An 18,115-nucleotide genomic window follows, 5' to 3' on the forward strand; every position below is an offset into this window, starting at 1 on the left:
ACAGATTATTTTTAATCAGTTTATCAACATATTATTTTTAATCAGTTTATCAACATATTATTCAATAAGCTACAGCTGCCCCAAACATAAAATTATTAGGTTATCATTGTGCATTCTTTGTGGATTCATGGATATCAGTATTGTGTGTCAGAAAATTCACAACAATAAAGTCATAATTTAATGTCTTAGCATTGTATGAAGATCAACACACATATAGAAAATACACCAGTAACACAAGAATACACCAAGAACTTTTACGTGAAAAAATCCAAGAGAAGGAAACCTTTTGGGGTCTAGCCTAATCCAAGGTTGTAAATACGTGGTTTACTATTTTCTTGAATTAAAGAAGATGAAAGTACGATGTTGATAATCATATATGTATAATAGTAGTTTACCTTTAATAACCATAATTTGACTACAACAATTATATTTCTTGACGATAATAAAGATAGTGAGTAATGAAGGTTGTAGTTGATTACTACAAAAGCAATAGTCAGCTTCAAATATTGTAGACCTTGGAATTGTAATAATATCACTTTACTATATAGGTAGTAGTTAATAATATAGGTCATGGTTGATAGTTGCAATTAGCCATGTAGTTGTTGTTGTTCACGTAGACCATATTAGGGAGCTTCAATAACATTAGTTTGTCATATATGTCATAATTGGAAGCTACAGTAAAAATTAGTCTCATAGTTCATGGTTGATCATGTAAACCATAATGAGGACATGCATGAGCCCTAGTAAAGGCCTTAGTTGGAAGGCGTAGTAGCAGTGAGCGACATAGGTCAAAGTGGGGAGTTGCATTAGCGTCAATTAACAAGCAAAACCATAGTTGGTGTTATACCAGTTGGTTGTTGCATCTGTTCTCTTAGGTTAACTATTTTACACGAAAGACATCAATTACATATTCTGAATACGACGATCACAAATAGTTGGCTCCAGGAGTTATTATCATATCTTCAATATGATGTGTTCGAGATAAATCATTGCACATTACTTACGATACTTAGTTACACCATGTTCAGGGTACTTCATTACACTGTGTTCAGGGTACTTCATTACACCGCTGGGTTCGTTGATGATGGAGAGCAAGGGGCTACTCGCGGCCGACAATGATCAAAGACAATGGAAGGGTGGTGGTCAATGGTTACAGAGACCAGTAATTATCAACAGGTCCTCGATTTAAAATAACACTGGAATTAAATTCTTTCTCCTCAACCCCTCAAGTGAAAGAGGGGAGAGGAGGGCGGTGCGGGGCTATTCATAAGCTCTAGGAGAGGGGAATTTTAGGCATTCGATGAATAAATCCCACGACCACATATTCAGATATCCTACATTAATCTCCCGTGATTGTAGACCATTTTTTGATGATCTAATGGCCTTCATGATATCAGAGTTTGGGTGGTCTTGGATTTGTTGGACTCCTCTCATAAAGATGCTCGATTTGACTATCAACACGTCAAATTTGGAGTCTGTTTGACCCTCCAATTAACTATCTTAAACCTCGAAATATGATTCAATAGTTTGATTCAGGCTTGATAGGACTCAAATTGTACCAATTTTAATGTCGTTGACCACATGATACCGGTGAATAAACATGACGCAAAAATTTCATTAGAAGATTATTCTGACTGATTTTTGGGGTTATTTATATAAACTAAATGAATAAAATATAAGCATATTTGATCTTACAAAATAAGAAAAAAAATTATCCTGCAATAATAATAAAAATTTTCGAATGCAGTTTTAATTTTATAATTATTAAAAAAAATTTATAAGAGTCACCTAATTTTAACATTTTCTTAGTCCCTGTCCATTTACATGCAGACCACCCTACTCTTCCGTATTTATATATTGAATCCCACAATTTCACTTTTACATTGAATCAACATATATATATATATATATATATATATAGATGTTAAAAATTTAAATATATAAAAATTAAGCGATATATTTGTAAATCTAACATTTATTTATTTTTATTTATTTATTTATTTATTTATTTTGGATACAGCTCGAAGAATGAATGCGCTGAAAAGTACGTTGAATGTGTTTCTGCAAACCATTAAATAATCGCGCACGTAAAAAGAGAACAATGCAGCTGAGATTCATCAAATCGGTAGCTGACATTTGTCTTTTTCAGTAATGATAGCCCCATCGCATTAATTATATTAGATATATATATATATATATATATATATATATATATATATATATATTGAAAATAATGTATGATAAAATTAGAAAAGAAAAGGCTTGATTTTGCATTTCTCTTCAAACTAGTAATTGACTAAATACATTTATATTTTATATTTATAAATATATCGTTGGAAGTTTTATTTTGAAACAAAATATAATCTTATGACAATAGAAAATAGAGTGCCCCTTTTCATCTAATCTTTTTTATATTTATAAAATGTAATCTCAGAGAGTTCATGTGATCATTTCGTAATAAAGCTTTTGCAATAAAGGTCTTGACTTTTCAACCATTATCATTTTAAGGTTCGTGATGTAATATTTTAATCATTTAAGATTGAATGTATTTATTGCCATATGTTGTAGATTATAATAGGAAGGAGATTAAAAATGAGCTTCATATTAAAAAAATAAGCAAGATAAAAATTGTTATTTAATGTTTCAAGTCTTCTTTAAACACTCTAGTTTTGAAAATACCGTTTCACTGTTTAAAAACTGCGTTAGAGCAGTTTATCCGAAAATCCATTTAATTTTTTATACTAAATGTGGAAAGTCAGTCGAATTTCGCGGTCCGCGTTTCCAGATAAACGACTTATTTGGACAAGCACAAACTACCCCAAACACATCCTAATTTATGAGTCCTAAATATAAAACATAAGACATCATATTACCCATTACAATTAAAGTTTAAATATTACTCAAATTTTGTGCAAAGACTGAATAAGGCTTAAACAAAAAATTAATCAAGATTTAAAAATGATTTGAACATTATGTTCTAATTAATAGTATTTAAACTTATTTGTTCGTTTCTCATTATCTTATATTAAAAGAAACTCATTTGATTTGATTTGAAGCCATGTATAGAGATATTCGCTCTAATCGTATCTAGTAAAAAAATATTATTTTGCTCGATTGACACGAAGATATTAGATAATTTAAACTTCCTTTGATCTTATTGAGAAGGCTAAGGATTGGCTTTAAATAGCATTCCAAAATGTTTGAGTTGTAATTTTCTATAGCCCAAAAATCATCAACCATTATAAAAAAAGATATTTCATTACATTCAACACTTGTGGCAAGAACATTTTTGAAAGCATTTACATTGATCACCATGTTGAGATTTAAAATATAAATATTCTAATAAGAAAATTTAATGGATATGTAATAGAAATAGGCTAATTGATACCTACTTAAATAGTGAATAATTTTAATAAAACTAGGCCACATAAAACATTTATGGTGCGGATTAAGAAGGTTAATACATGAAAATTATATTTATGTTATATTCTTGGTATTATTCTACTTAACTATGATAAAAAATATTATTTTTTATGAATACTTGTCTTGATTAAAAAAATATTATTTGATAATTCATGAGATAAGCTATTGTGGGAGACAATGTTAAACAGCAAAAAATAAAATAAATAGTATGATATAGTATGTGGCAATGACCTGAAAAGAATCTAGCCCAATCCATTATAATTGCATATACACTATTGGGCTTATAAGCCCATCTCAAACTTGAGAAAAAGAACACATGTAGAATACGTTAAACAGAGAGCACAGTGTTGGGCTAATAACAAGAAAAAAATATTTTGACATTATATTGAATGAAAAAATTAGATAAAATCAATTATAATTTGAATTAACTTCTAAGCTTATTTAAAATTATACTTTATAAAAAAATTATATAAGAACCCTTGAAACATTGATATTTGCGAATTAACCACTTACGTGATTTTTTTGAATTACAAAACAGATGTATTTAGGCGAGGGCACGATCAAACTACTGAGAATTTGATAAAAATGAAAAACATGGGTTAGTGCTTTAGCATGAATTTTGATAATTGAGTGAGTTTAAAAAATGGAAAGGGGGAGGTTGATTTGTAAATAGTAAGTTACGGGTGATCTCAATGTAAAAAAACTAGTAGCCTTGAAGAGGAATAAGGGGGGCGTTTGGGGAAAGTTTGTGCGTTTCAGGATAAACTGCTTATCCTGAAACGCAGCCCGCGGGGTTCAACCTGCGACCTGTGTTTATTATAAAAACCCAAACGCTGTTCCGGATAAGTTGGCGAAACGCACGAAACAAACGGTACGACCGCCCGCACTTATAAGCTGCCCCAAACGGGCCCTAAGATGGTCAATAGAAATGCTTAGAATCATTACACATCCAAATCATAAAAAAGAGCCACAAAGTATCAAATTAATGTTCGCAAGAACCAAAAATTAAATAGCAGTAAGAAGAAACCTTTAGAAAATGCAAATCTATCAAACGAAAAAAAAAGGGGGGGCATTTACATACATATACCACACAATTCATATGTATTTATGGATTTAACACCGAAACATTCATATTTACATCCATACCACTCAAATCTTCAACATCACAGAAAATGCCACCATTATCGTCTTTTTAAGACCTTTTCATGCGCATAGTTTTATGACACCAAGTGAGTGTAAATATCAAACTTTAGGTGTTAGATATGTCAATACATAAAAATGTGTGCTATATATGTAAATTTCCCCAAAAAATTTAAAAAAAAACATCCAACAAAAGTGATCAACCATAAGAAGAAAATGAAACACAAAAATCAGCAGCAAATCTTCATAAAAGTTCCACAAAGAAGACCACAGAGAGCATGAAAATAAGGAAAAAAAAATTAGATCAGGATCCGGAGACCAATAGTGGGGCGCCACATATCAATCACAGTATATTGTGGTGGATCCACTTGACATGTGAAGCCCCACCATTGGACTCTGGAGTCAAATTATGTCGGGAGAACGGATGTAATATTTGCTTGCTCTGAAAATAGAGACCCAATAACTAAAAAAGAAGAAAAGCATAAGACAGTAGCAAAGTGTTTGATTTTCAAAAACAAAATTTTTTGCATAGTAATAGTGAAGTTTAGGATAAGATTGTTTTGTTCCATCTAATGAGTATGTAGTAGAATCATGAGTACCAAAATAGCAAAATATACAATTTATACATAAACTTTTGGCAACCTTGAGAAAACAAAAGAAGATCTACATACATACCACACAATTCTTCTGTATTTGCATATCTAACACATAAATTTTGATATTTACATTACAACACTTTGGTGTCATAAACATATGCATGGAAATACATGTTTTAGATTTTAAAAGTGGTATTTTTTATGTGATATTAAAGATTTGACTGTTATGTATGTAAATATGAAAGTGTAAAGTGTCAGATATATAAATACATAAGAATTGTGTGGTATATATGGGCCTCCAAAGACTAAGGATTGAAATTGCTAAATATAAATAAATTATCATTATATATAAATGATTACTGATGAAAACAATCGTTCAAGAAAGCGGTTCTAAGAGCACTAATTCACTAGAAAATAAGCAAATCTTCAAAAAAAAACAGAGGCAGCAGATTCAGTTGATCAACGAATGAAAATCAAAACATAAAAAAATGTTACCCGTGAGAAAATAACAGCACACACACCATATACTTTGGTTCTCTATGGTTACTTATTAAGCTCTAGTTTAAAAAGGAGAGAAAAAAAGCAGAAAATTTTGATACCATACAAATCTAGCACCAGACTAATCTTGCAAAAAATGAAGAACAGGAATTTTATTTACAATCTGTGCAGTTTTTTATAGCCTATCTTCAATAAATATTGTTCTTTTATGCCTCTTATTCAATCAAAATAAGCACAGGACAAGAAAATTTCTTGTCTGTGGCTTTTCAGCTCATTTCTTCTCTTTTACTGAGGTTTATGATGGTCGCCATTGTTGTGCTGGTGGTGAAGATGGTGGTCGCCGATGATCATGAAGGTCATCGGGACTTCAGCTCTATACAAAGGAGCATCGACTCTATTCCAGATGGGAATCAGGGTTCGACCAAAATTTATATAAAAGTTAGAGTCAACCTGAAAGCTCACCTCCTTCATGCATATATTATAAGTATTTTGTGTATTTTTATATAATTATGCATAAAAAATTTTCTTATGTGTTTTTTGCATTCAAAAATAAGATTGCGACTGTAAAATACAGAGTTACAATTTTGAACAACTTTGTGACTAAAATTGATTTATTTTTAAAAACATATATGATTGATAATCAAATTTATTGAAAATAAAGATTTTTTTGGAAATTAGTATTATTAGAATTATAAATAAAATATTGATAATCATTTTTTTTATCTTCTTTTAAATAATTAAGCACGGTCGCCGTTTGTTTGAAATGGCGATAATAATATTGTTACTGTTTGAAATAATGAATGTCAGTATAATAACTAAATTTAAATAATAATAATAACAACAATAACAACAACAATAATAAATATAATAATAATAATATAAAATAAACAAAGAAAAATAGATTTTGAAACTGCATGGCAACTGAAAAATTATTGCGTCCAGAGTCCGGACGCAACTCTGCATCCGTCCAGACAGCCGGCGATTCATCTTCGCCGGAAAGAAAAAAATTCCATGACAAAGTAAGTCGCGCCCGTTGTCCGAACGCAACCTGCATCCGGACTCCGGACGCAATAATTTCTCACAAGGATGAGGCCAAACCAAGCCTTAATAAGCTAAGTTTTAATAATTCTAATTAAGTTATTTAATAAGAATTATGTTGAAAGATAAACATCAGTTTATTATTTAAGTATTAACTTTAAGTGCATTTGAAATCAACAATCAAATGATGAAGGTTTTTTTGGATTGGAGTGAGGGTTTGATGACTATGGAGGAGGTAAAGTTAGACTTCTTATTTATATAGTTTATTTTAATTAAAAAGTTATAAAATTAATATTAATATTATGAATCAACAATCTTAAATTAAGGAAATTTTTATGCAAAATTGGAATAATGATTGTGTATTTAGGAGTTTTCAAATAGGGGAAAGTAGCAATTAAAAATATGTTTATGATTTAATCAATAGTTATAAGTAAATGTTTAAATTGATGCATACTTCAAAAATATTTTAGATCTTAAATTGAATGAAAAGAATAAATTGTAGAAAATCAACAAGGTGATTAAGTGAAGAAATACACACATAAAGAGATTTCCTAAATGTCAATTTGAGTAATCACATCTTTAAATTTCAGTAAGTTTCTTTATTTCAAAATATATATTTGACTGCATGTATGTTCAAGCTCAATTAAATTTAAATTATAATAGATTCTTCATATTGTTAGATAGAAAAATACGCATAATAAAAAATACATATAAGATATACATGAAAGGTATGCATGAGATGCATGATATGTGTGATATATATGATATGCAAGATAAGCATGATAGGAAAGATGCATATGATAAATAGTTGCACATTAGAGTAAGCATGTATGTTATTAGAAGAATGAAGATATTATGAAGAATGAAATAAATTATTTACAAATGCTTGATGTGCATTTTAAGAGGAGTTCATCCCCTAATAGTATAGGCAGGGGACGCCAGTATACCCGCACGTGCGTAGTTTTTTACCACCTCAAACAATTGTGATGTGATCACTAACCGTTGTGCCGACGGGATAATATCAGTCAGGGGCAGTTAAGGGTCTTTCCACCTCAGACAATTGAGATATTTAAATCAATAATCGCTATTCCGACAGAATAATATCAACCAAGGCTATGTTAAGTTGTTTTGACGGTGATCCTCAAACAGACAGATGTATATGTTAAGAATATAAAATAAACGTAAATTTAAGATTAAAACTTAAAGAGTGAAGTTAAAGTAAATGTATAAAGAAGTTTTAGATTATTCTCATTGAGTAATATCATGGACACGTACATTATATTATTATAAAATCTCATATAGTGATATATGAAAGACCAGCATGCAAATTTTTTTCTTCTCCTTAGGTTATTGAAGTTTAGAAATGTGTTTGCTCATGGGTTATCTTTAAATAACTCATTATGCTATTTTAACATTTTCAAAGACCTTTTTTAAATAACATAAATGAAGAGAAGCTAATGTGTACAAGATGAAAGAACGACAAACAGAAGTATAACTTTTTATTTAGTCAGCTTAGTTGTTTCCTTTAGTGACTCTTTCAATTAAATTTTGAATATCAAGTTGTTAGTGATAGAAATAGGAAAACATAAACTTAATTTCTACTGTCCGACTGTATGTTACTGTCTTGATTAATTCTAAGCCCCGGGCCAGATCGTGACATTCAATTCTGTCATTAAAAAAAAAGACGGTTTGATTTAATTAAATTATCAATTGGTCGATTTCTAAATTACATCTAATGCAGGCAATTTGACTGAAAGAAGAGAGAGAGAGCAGAAAATTTTGATACCATACCATGGTCTCCTCCCATTTTCAGTCCAAAAAGAGCCTCGAAGCTCTGCAAAAAAGGCAAAATCAAACTATACACACCAAATATTTGGGTCCCTAGTCCTTCAGATAGTTACATCAAGCACTACTGTAATCTTTATAGAAATGGTTGTAAAAAATATAATGGCTATCTATAAAGATATATTCAAGTGGAATTAAATTCTAAAAGAGTCCCCCAATTGCTGGGATGTGATCAATCTAGTCCTAGAGTTTTAAAGTGCTCCAATTTAATCCCGTGGCGACTGAAAATTGATCCAAAGTTATCCCTTGTGTAGAAATCATGACAAAATTAATCTCAATTTAGTCCGTTAACAAAGCAAAATTAATGTTAATTTAATCCCCAAGCAGCCACTTGGCATTAATTTTCAATAATTTAGCCACATCCCAAAAGTCAGAACCATTTTTTAATTTAACCCTATCCAAATGTGAAGTGCATGGGACATTTGAAATGCATATATTGTTTAAAACTAATATCATGAATATCAAAATTTTGAGATTTTATTATCAAATCAAATTACTATCACTTGACAAGAAAGATCCAGAACTTTTAGCTTAGAAAATTTCTGACCTTTTTTTTGTGCATGAATCAGGCAATGCACAAGACGGTTTGCCATTCTGATCATCGACTGCTGCAAAATAAACTAAACATAGCCAAAGAAAGATGCTTACAAAGGTTCAGGGTAATGGGACAATGCAATTCAATCATGGAACAAACAAAGTTTCGAGTAGAAGTTACAGGATTTCCATTCCACTGCCAAAACAATGTATGCTCATCTTGGAATATAATTCCAATTTCCATACATAGATGATGCCACTGACAAGGAAAGAAAGCTCATTTGCCTTTGTAGAAATTAGAGTTACATCGCAGTTTATTAGATAGAGACCAACTCTACTAGAATAAATCAAATTCCACATCCTCCTTACTAAAACTCAGGCACTTGCCTTCCTTTCTCTTGTTCCGAGCCAATGATGAACTCAAATCAAATCTTCCTGGAATCTCCGGAGGAGCCGCACATCGTATCAAAGCCCAATTGAGACCCTCGAAAAATGGGTGCCCCTTGATCTCAGCTGCTCCCTTCACTGAACCGAGTCTATTGTCCGGATCCTTCACCAGTAGCCGTTTGATCAAGTCCTTCGCATTTAAGCTGATAGTTGGAGTCTCTGGAAACTTCAAGTTCTTATACACCACATTGGCCAGAGTCTCTTCATTCCCAGATCCCTTGAAGGGCGTCATACCATAGAGCAACTCAAACAAAAATATTCCAAATGTCCACCAATCTACAGCACTTCCATGTCCATCGCCTGTAATGATTTCAGGGGACAGGTATTCATGTGTGCCAACAAAGGAGTTCGACCGTGCATCCGTTGGCTCAGCGACAAGCTGCAGAAGAGTGGCGATCTGTTTACTTGCACCAGAGCTTATGTTCCGCAACTTTGCCTTGGAGGAAGATATTAGACGAGGGGTGAAACACGAAATTTGAGGCCAAGATGGACGAAGGCAGTTGGGACTTATGCAGCTGGACTCAGCACAAGGACCTGACATCCTTCCAGCTTCCTTCCCCGCCAATGAAGAGGACCTGAGGAGGATTGGATTTACATTACATCTGAGTGAAAGATCAAAGTCTGAGAGCATAATGTGACCATCCTCTCTAACCAAGATGTTCTCCGGTTTAAGATCTCGATAAATCACACCAAGCATGTGAAGATATTCCAGAGCAAGGAGGACCTCTGCAACATAAAACCTATAGATGTAATTGGTTAACCGGGTAACACAGAGCAACAAAGTAGGTTTGTGCCTATGCAGTCGTGCATAATTATCTATTTCAGAAAATTTTTTTTGATAAATTTCCTCTAATGGACGCTGCAGAACTCTCAGTATGGTGTAAATTACTGAAGTTCTTGAATGGGAATTCATGACTTTAAACATTACAGGCAAATCTCCCATTCGAAATGAACTGCTACCAAGCGATCATAATAAGCAACATGCTCTATTAAATTAAGGTTAAACTAGCAATTCAACATTTTCTACAACCTTTACTAACAATTTTCAAATCCACTAAATATTAAGATTGATATAACCTTACATTACAGGCAAATCTCCCATTCAAAATGAACTGCAACCAAGCGATCATAATAAGCAACATGCTATAGTAAATTAAGGTCAAACTTGCAATTCAACATTTTCTACAGCTTTTACTAACAATTTGCACATCCACTAAATATTAACATTGATATAGCCCTTCCCTTTTAAAGTTTGTAACAATCCAAACTCTCATCCATCGAGATATCGTCCACTTTGGCCTAATTTCCCTACAGTTTTTATCCAATTGGTGTAACTTTCTAGGAGTACTATGGCACAAGCATGCTTAACTTTGAAATTTCTGATGAAATTTCAACCGCTACACCAAAAGACACCTTGATATTTAAGAGTACAGCTTCATTCTACTTGGGAGATTTCACAATTTACCCCACTCAAGTAACTGACATCTTCTTCAATTTTTTTTACAAAAAATCAACAAAAAAACTATGATTTTAAAGGAGGCCCCACCAGGTTCAAGAGGTGGTTTCACCATGTAGCATTTTGTCTCATCGAGGATTCAAAAGGTGGTTCCCATCATTAGCATTTTTTTATGTATGATACTGAGTTCCAATCTTCATACTGATGTAATGCACTGATACCATTTGTAATAATTCAAACTCTCATCCATTGAGATATTGTCCAATCTAGCCTAATGGCCTCACAGTTCTGTCTCATTAGTATAACTTCCCAACACGTCACCAATCCTAGAAGTGCTTCGAGACGAGCAAGCTTAACTTTCAAGTTTTTGATGAAATTCTAACTGTTAAACCAAAAGGCGCATCGATGTTTAAGAATTCGGCATTCAACTTGAGAGTTTCAAAAAAGTAACCAAAAGTTCTAAAATATTTTCTCTATTCTGAAATCTGAATGTTTCCCTATGACCATATTATTTTCTATGGGTGGTATCTCAAATTTTCCATCATAAGAACAAAAGCCCAAATTTCCATGGGTGGTATCTCCGATTTTTGCTCTAGAGAGTTTTCTAGTTGCATTTGACATCATCAACCTGGCCATTATGTCTTAAACATAATCTCTGATATCAATTGATGCAAAATGCTAATGAAATAAATGAAAAAGAAGAGATCAGAAATATGATATTGATTCAACTGCAAAAAGTTATTCCGATAAAAGTAATATAAAATGATTAAAAAAAGACAACTCATACTAATCGGGAGTATTAATGAATAAATTAGCTACCAAGTAAACAGCTTCTAAGATAGCCAAAATGGATGCAAATGAGCAAATTGAGTGGAGCAGCATCACTCTCATCCTTGCAAACTTGAGTCATGTGATTGATTTCGACAATAACTTACATGTACTGCATGTTTGATAAGATTTATGAGGATGATTCATGAAGCTCATCATAAAAAGTGGAATAGAAGCACATTTCAGCCTTATAATAACACCATGCAGCTTGAAACTTGTTCTACGCACTCACATAGTAATATCAACTTTCAACATTGAAAAAAATAAATCATTTAAATAAACATGTCTTGAAATTCATCTGGTAACATCCCCATGCAAAAAAAACCTAACAGAAGTTTACCTTGTAAGAATTTAGGGGGACTAAAAAAGAATTCAAGTTACCATAAGCTAAAGGAAATTATATTATAGTTAATTTTGCTGAAACACAATAAGCTATATAGTAGCATACCTAGCTTCTGGTTCTGAGAACCTCCTATCATGTTGTCTTTGTCGAAGGACATGCAGGTCACCACCGGGACAATACTCCATAACTAAACATAAGAGGTTGTCTGTTGTAAAATTTGAAAATAATGTTGGAAGAAATGGATGATCAAGCATTTGTAGAATATCTCTTTCAGTTTGTGCACGCAAGATCTTCTTTCTACCGATCAAGGATTCAGTATCCATCACTTTAAGGGCAAAAAAGCATCCGGATTCAATTAGCTCAGCAAGATAGACAGTTCCAATGTCTCCACATCCAAGCTTTTTTATTAGTTTGAAGTTCCTTATATCCAAGCCTCCATGTTGATTCAAAACATGGTGTATAGCTGTCCATCTTACATCCTTAGACATGTGAGGACGAGCCACACTAGAGCCACTATTGTTGCTCTCATCACTATTACTTGTACTGCTGCTGTTTTCACCAAGGCTACTTATTGAGCATTGTGACCAATTTCCCTTCTCTTTTGACCTTGAGTATTTGGTCAGTTTAGCAGCAGTGGCACTTTTGAAGCTAAAACTAGTTGGACTGCAATGATTCTCACAGGCTACATTGTCCTGGTTTCTGGCTCCAACTGTAACAGCCTGCTTCACAGTACCTGATGATGCAGAAATAGGCTTCACACACCTATTAGAATTTGCAGATGGCTGCACTGTTTCCTGCATACCCTTCTTAGAGAGAAAATTGTTTCCGACTGTTGTTTTGGTTATTTGAGGACTTATGATGCTAGGCACATTCAGCGCACTTCCTTCATCAAGATCAGACAAGCAAGCTTTGTTGTATGCTTTTCTTGCTATATCTGTATCTGATGTCCCAGACGAGCGACCCCAGTTTTTTGGTGTTGATGCAGCACTATGTGGAGCAGAAACCGCTTTTGAGAGAGAAGCTATGACATGCCGGATTCTTTTTTTAGTTAAATTTTCGTTTAAAGCAGCTTTACTTGGAGAAGAAATAGATTCCATACGAGAAATCTCTACATGACATGTACCGCAAACCTGAGTTCCTTCATGAGACAAATTTAGAAAAGTACTTCTAGGAGCAATAGATACATCAGATAAATTCCTTTTCCGTTCACCAACAGAAAGACCACATTCATTCTCCTCCGCAACCATTGATGTATACAACTTTTTAATTGTGGAAGCATCGGAGACACCAGATAAGCTGATTGGTTTTGACCACCTCTTCATTGCAGCCTGTTCTGATGCCTGCGTAATGCATAATCTTCTTAAAGCTTGTTTCATTGTTACAGATTCAGAAATTGCTATTCCTGATGCTTGTGATGCACTAACTCGAATAGCTTCCCTAGATATTTCCCTGTTCCGTATTTCTCCGAGAACCTGACGTGAAAAGCTCAGCAGCTTGGGTGATAATCGAAGATCAATTGATTCAATGACCTGATTAAGGTCATCCTGAGAATGTAAAGCATGAGAATTATTTTCTCCTTCTCTTAGCTTAATTCGCGGTAGCTTTGGCCTATTAGGATGATTCCAAAAGTTGAACTCCTCCCCAGATTCAATGATCTCAGAAGTACCGCCAGAGAAACCCATTTGGATTCCAATAAATATCAATGCTAGAACATAGCAATAACTAACTATCTTATAAAAGGATCTGGCGTATGTAAATAACCATAGACAACCAAACCAGAACTTTAGAGACAACCACCTCTAAGCGTTCTAATTCCAAGATTCAATGTCATTAATGGGTAATGCTACTCGTCCAAACGAACAAGAACAAGCAAATCTGGCCAAAAAAATTAATTAGTTAATGAAAAAAGCACGAAGAATTGAGGCCACTTTTACAACGCCGCCCCCTCCCCCGGGAAAAGGAAAAACAAAAGACAACAAGAACAACAACATTATTGAACTTCGAATAGTTTCATGCTACCACACAAACACCAGAAATGCCAAAATTAGGATAGTAAACTGTTCAAATGAAAGGAGGGTATCAAATTGGGCATTACATCTTAAGATTGCAGCTTATGTCAATTAACAAAGCTAAAGCATTAAAACTACACAAAATAAATTAAGTTAAAGGTTCTAGTAAAACCTACCTGCCATACGTATTTGTTAGAAGCTATATTAGAAAATAATTTATTATAGTGAGAAGTTATAAGGAATAAATTATTTCCTTGAATTGGATTTATTTTCTTTCTTATTTTATGTTGTTTCCTTATCTCCAAAACAATTTATATGAATTCATTAATTAGAGATATTAGGAGTTATTTCTTTCCTTTCTGTTTTTTTTTTTTGTATTTCCTATTTTAGGATTCATATAAGGGTTATTTATAACTCATTTTCATATCAATGAAAAGATTCTGTATTATTCTAAATTTCAACATAGTATCAAAGCCTAATTTTGTACCCTAGCCACTAGTCCTCCTTCCAGAACCGTCAGACTCCCTTCTTGCCGTCCTCTATGCGAGAAGGAAGGCCCTTCCCAAGCCGGGAGCTTCAACTCTACCGGCCTCCAAAAAGCAAGCGACAGTTTCCCAACAGTTTTTCTCCCTACTGTCTTTCCTCCCATAGAGATCTGTTCCGTGGAGAATTTTCAGCTGTTGGCTGCCCAACATTCTTTTTTTCCATAAAGAGCTATTGCATATCTACCGTGTAGATCTATGTTCGTCGGTTCCCCTCTTCTCTACAGGGTTTCTAAGAGTTTCTATCGTCGATCCTTCCGGCAAGTAGTTCCAACTGCCGGACCAGACCTCCCTCTACTGAAGAGTCGATTCTTCGATTCCAATCTTGAGCCTTCTTGCCACGAGACTAGAGAACATCTTGAGTAACGACGTCCTTGAGATCCTCGTCTAGGGTATAGTCCCAATGGTGAGGCTTCAATTTTCATTTAAAAATGAGATTGTATATTCTGACTGGATTAAATCAGAGGAAAATATTTGAGGCTTCTAATCCATGTGTCAAAACTCTAATCCTCTTATAGATATAGCATTGGTGTTTCTTGTTTGGATGCATTAAATCTTAGGAGAGGTAATTAAGTAGTAATACATGCAACGAAGCTCTCATCTAATTAAGACTAATCCTCTTCTGAAAAATGGGGTTTATTGTTCTCATTACTCTTAGACTGATTAAATGTAACAGATTTGATGCATGCTAAACATATCATGGTGGTAGAGTAATAGATTATCATCTTAGCGTTGAACAAGAATTCAGCACATACTCAGATAAAAACAAACAACAAGTAGAAATACCAAAAATTTTTATGTGGAAAACTCGGAAAGGGACAAACCAAGAGATTTAGCCCAATTGCAGAAATTCACTATAAATTTGTGATTACAGTTACAACCTATTGTCCCACAAGTAGGAAAATGTTGCATAGTTTCTTTAGTTACAATGACATTGCACGGATGAACTTGTTGTAAGAAGTGAGCGGCGATCGATGATGATCAACAACAGTCTGTAAAAGGTGGCCGACAGCGGTCGATGACTAGTAGTCGGTGAAGGTCGTCGACGAGGTAATGTTGGACTTCAGTTCCTTCTTTAAGCTTCAAGCTCTTCTCAGGTTTCAAACTCTTCTCTCTCCACATTTATAGTCCCGATTGCAATTAATAAAAGAATATAAACCACTATGATCAAACGGTCAGGAGAGGTTCTTTTGATCAGATGACATTTGATGGAAATTTGAGGGCCTTAATGATGTTGGAAATGAGCGATCTTGGGCTCATTGAAATTATCTCGTCGAGACGCTCGATTCAAGTATAAGCTTACCAGATTCTGCATTTGTTTTACTTTCCAAATATGCTCAGAAAGCTTCAAAGAGTGGTTTAATGACTTGATTTGAGCTTTGATTTGACTTGAATTGAACCAAGTTTGGTATCATTGGGTCAGTGTCATTGAGCCAGTCAGTTTGACTATAAGTTTACTAAAATCGAAGCTCTAGATGACTTAAAGTTTGACCATTTTTTACCTAAAATATTGCCTCGAGCTCTGTGTCAGTTGATGAAAATTTGTTGGTGTATCAAGATTAGATTTGAAGAGAGATATCTGAGATTTATAATCCCTTAAGAAAAAACTGCAATTCCCTTCAAAAATGAGTTTGAATATCCTAATTTGTAAAAATATTTTTTAGGAGAAATACAGATCTCAATATAAGTACTTCAGATATACTTAATGAGGTGTACATAGGTGATTGATAGTTGTTGATTATCAATGTTGAAGAGAAATGAGAAGTCAGAAGGTTGTTCCTGATCTCAAAGTCCAAATTAGGACGATCATCTATAGTTAGGAAAATAAAATGGGATTAATTTTGTATCATAATAAAATAGACCCTTTTAAATTAATTTAGTAAAGTTAATAAATTAAATTATAGGAGTATGATACTTTGGAATGAAATAAACCACATACAAATAACTAAGGGACTATTTTGGAACTCAATATGTTTATCTAAAGATACTCTAACTATTATTAGTGAGCATTTATAATTTCGTTGGTCTTAATATGAGTTGTAAAATGATAAATGAAATCAGTGAGGGAGAGAATGCCATGCATTAATGAAGAGTAGAATGGGCAAGGATGAAGGCTATTGTGGGAGAGAAAAATGTCGTGCATTAATTAACTCCGAATGTTTGGCAAAATTTTGAAAATAATATTTGAAAATATTCCTTAAGGAACACTATTTCATTCTAGCAATCCTATAAAGGTGTGAGGAATCTCTGAAGATTCTTTGATTGGTGATAAAATATTTCATAAATAAAATAGTAAGTTCAACAAACATATAGTGACCCAATAAAAAAGAAAGTAGAACTAAATGTGTGTCTAGTGTGGTAAAAAAATGAGGCACAAAAGTGCATCATAGGCTCATTGGACAATGCATGTTAATCCCATCACAAAGAACGTGTTTGGAAAGGTCATAAGTGTCACGACCTGACTCGGGGCTTCGAATTAACCAAGACGGGAACAGACGGTCGGACAATGGGAATTAAATTTTTTATATTCATTCTCTATAAATAATATTTTATAAATGAATGAGTCACTTAAATTAAAACAGTATATTTAAATTTACCAACTTACTCGATGTACGCGTCTTCTATAATTGTTTTCCCTTCTATCACTCATCTTTTAATCACTTAAAATTACCTATAAAGTTAGTTTAAAAATTACAGTGAACTAAACAAGTCAGTGAATACTCATACCCCTCAACTACAGTAATATGAAAAAAAGAATACAATATGCATGCTAGTTAAACTTTTTAACAAATCTATATAAATATTTGGAGTTATTTAATAAGTCTTACTATATCAATAACATATCAATATCATTTCATATTTATACATTTGTCACAGAAGTATCATTTAAAAATTATTTTAATTAAGACACATCAATATCAATATCATTTTTCATATACATGCACAAGTACTTTAGTTTTCTCCTACTAATACTATCAAGGGGAGACATCATCATAGTCAGTAGTGCACATCTAAACAGTCAACATAAACATATCATTCATGTAATCATCGCATTCAATTCAGCATACTACATAAAACATATACCAAATGCATAAAAGTAACTACAACATTCATAACAATAGAAACGATGAAGAAAAAATATCTCAATCAAGATAAAACATGTTTAAGTGTCATTAACCGCAAAATAGTTGAGAAGAAACAAATTATTACTATGGAATAAAAGTACGAGTACTCACTTCGATGTCGATTAATTTTTGTTTAAATTTGTCTTAACCTCAAGCCTTTTAGTATTTAAGCCTACAATAAACATGAGTATCAATTTATTATTTAAAATATTTACCTTATATTATTTAAGTGTTAAATTTGCATTCTTAAACCTTATGTAATTCTAATCATACATATATATATATATATAT

The 18,115-nt window shown here is 32.9% G+C and overlaps 1 protein-coding gene across 2 annotated transcripts in view; it reads right to left on the bottom strand.

Moving 5' to 3' along the window:
* Positions 1 to 9,155: 9,155 nt before the first annotated feature.
* The window catches only part of LOC110028448 (serine/threonine-protein kinase D6PK-like), a 16,920-nt gene continuing 7,960 nt past the window's right edge, over positions 9,156 to 18,115 (bottom strand). The window contains exons 3-4 of one of the 2 annotated variants that reach the window (XM_020730301.1): positions 12,254 to 14,023; positions 9,156 to 10,261 (exon numbers count right to left, since the gene is read on the bottom strand). In XM_020730301.1, the coding sequence (XP_020585960.1) occupies positions 9,412 to 10,261; positions 12,254 to 13,830 (2,427 nt within the window). In that variant the 5' untranslated portion in view covers positions 13,831 to 14,023 and the 3' untranslated portion in view covers positions 9,156 to 9,411. The remainder of the gene's footprint in view (positions 10,262 to 12,253; positions 14,024 to 18,115) is intronic. The other variant, XM_020730302.1, reaches the window with a different exon arrangement.

This window comes from Phalaenopsis equestris, unplaced genomic scaffold (assembly GCF_001263595.1).
Source record: "Phalaenopsis equestris unplaced genomic scaffold, ASM126359v1 Scaffold000511, whole genome shotgun sequence".
Taxonomy (NCBI): domain Eukaryota; kingdom Viridiplantae; phylum Streptophyta; class Magnoliopsida; order Asparagales; family Orchidaceae; genus Phalaenopsis; species Phalaenopsis equestris.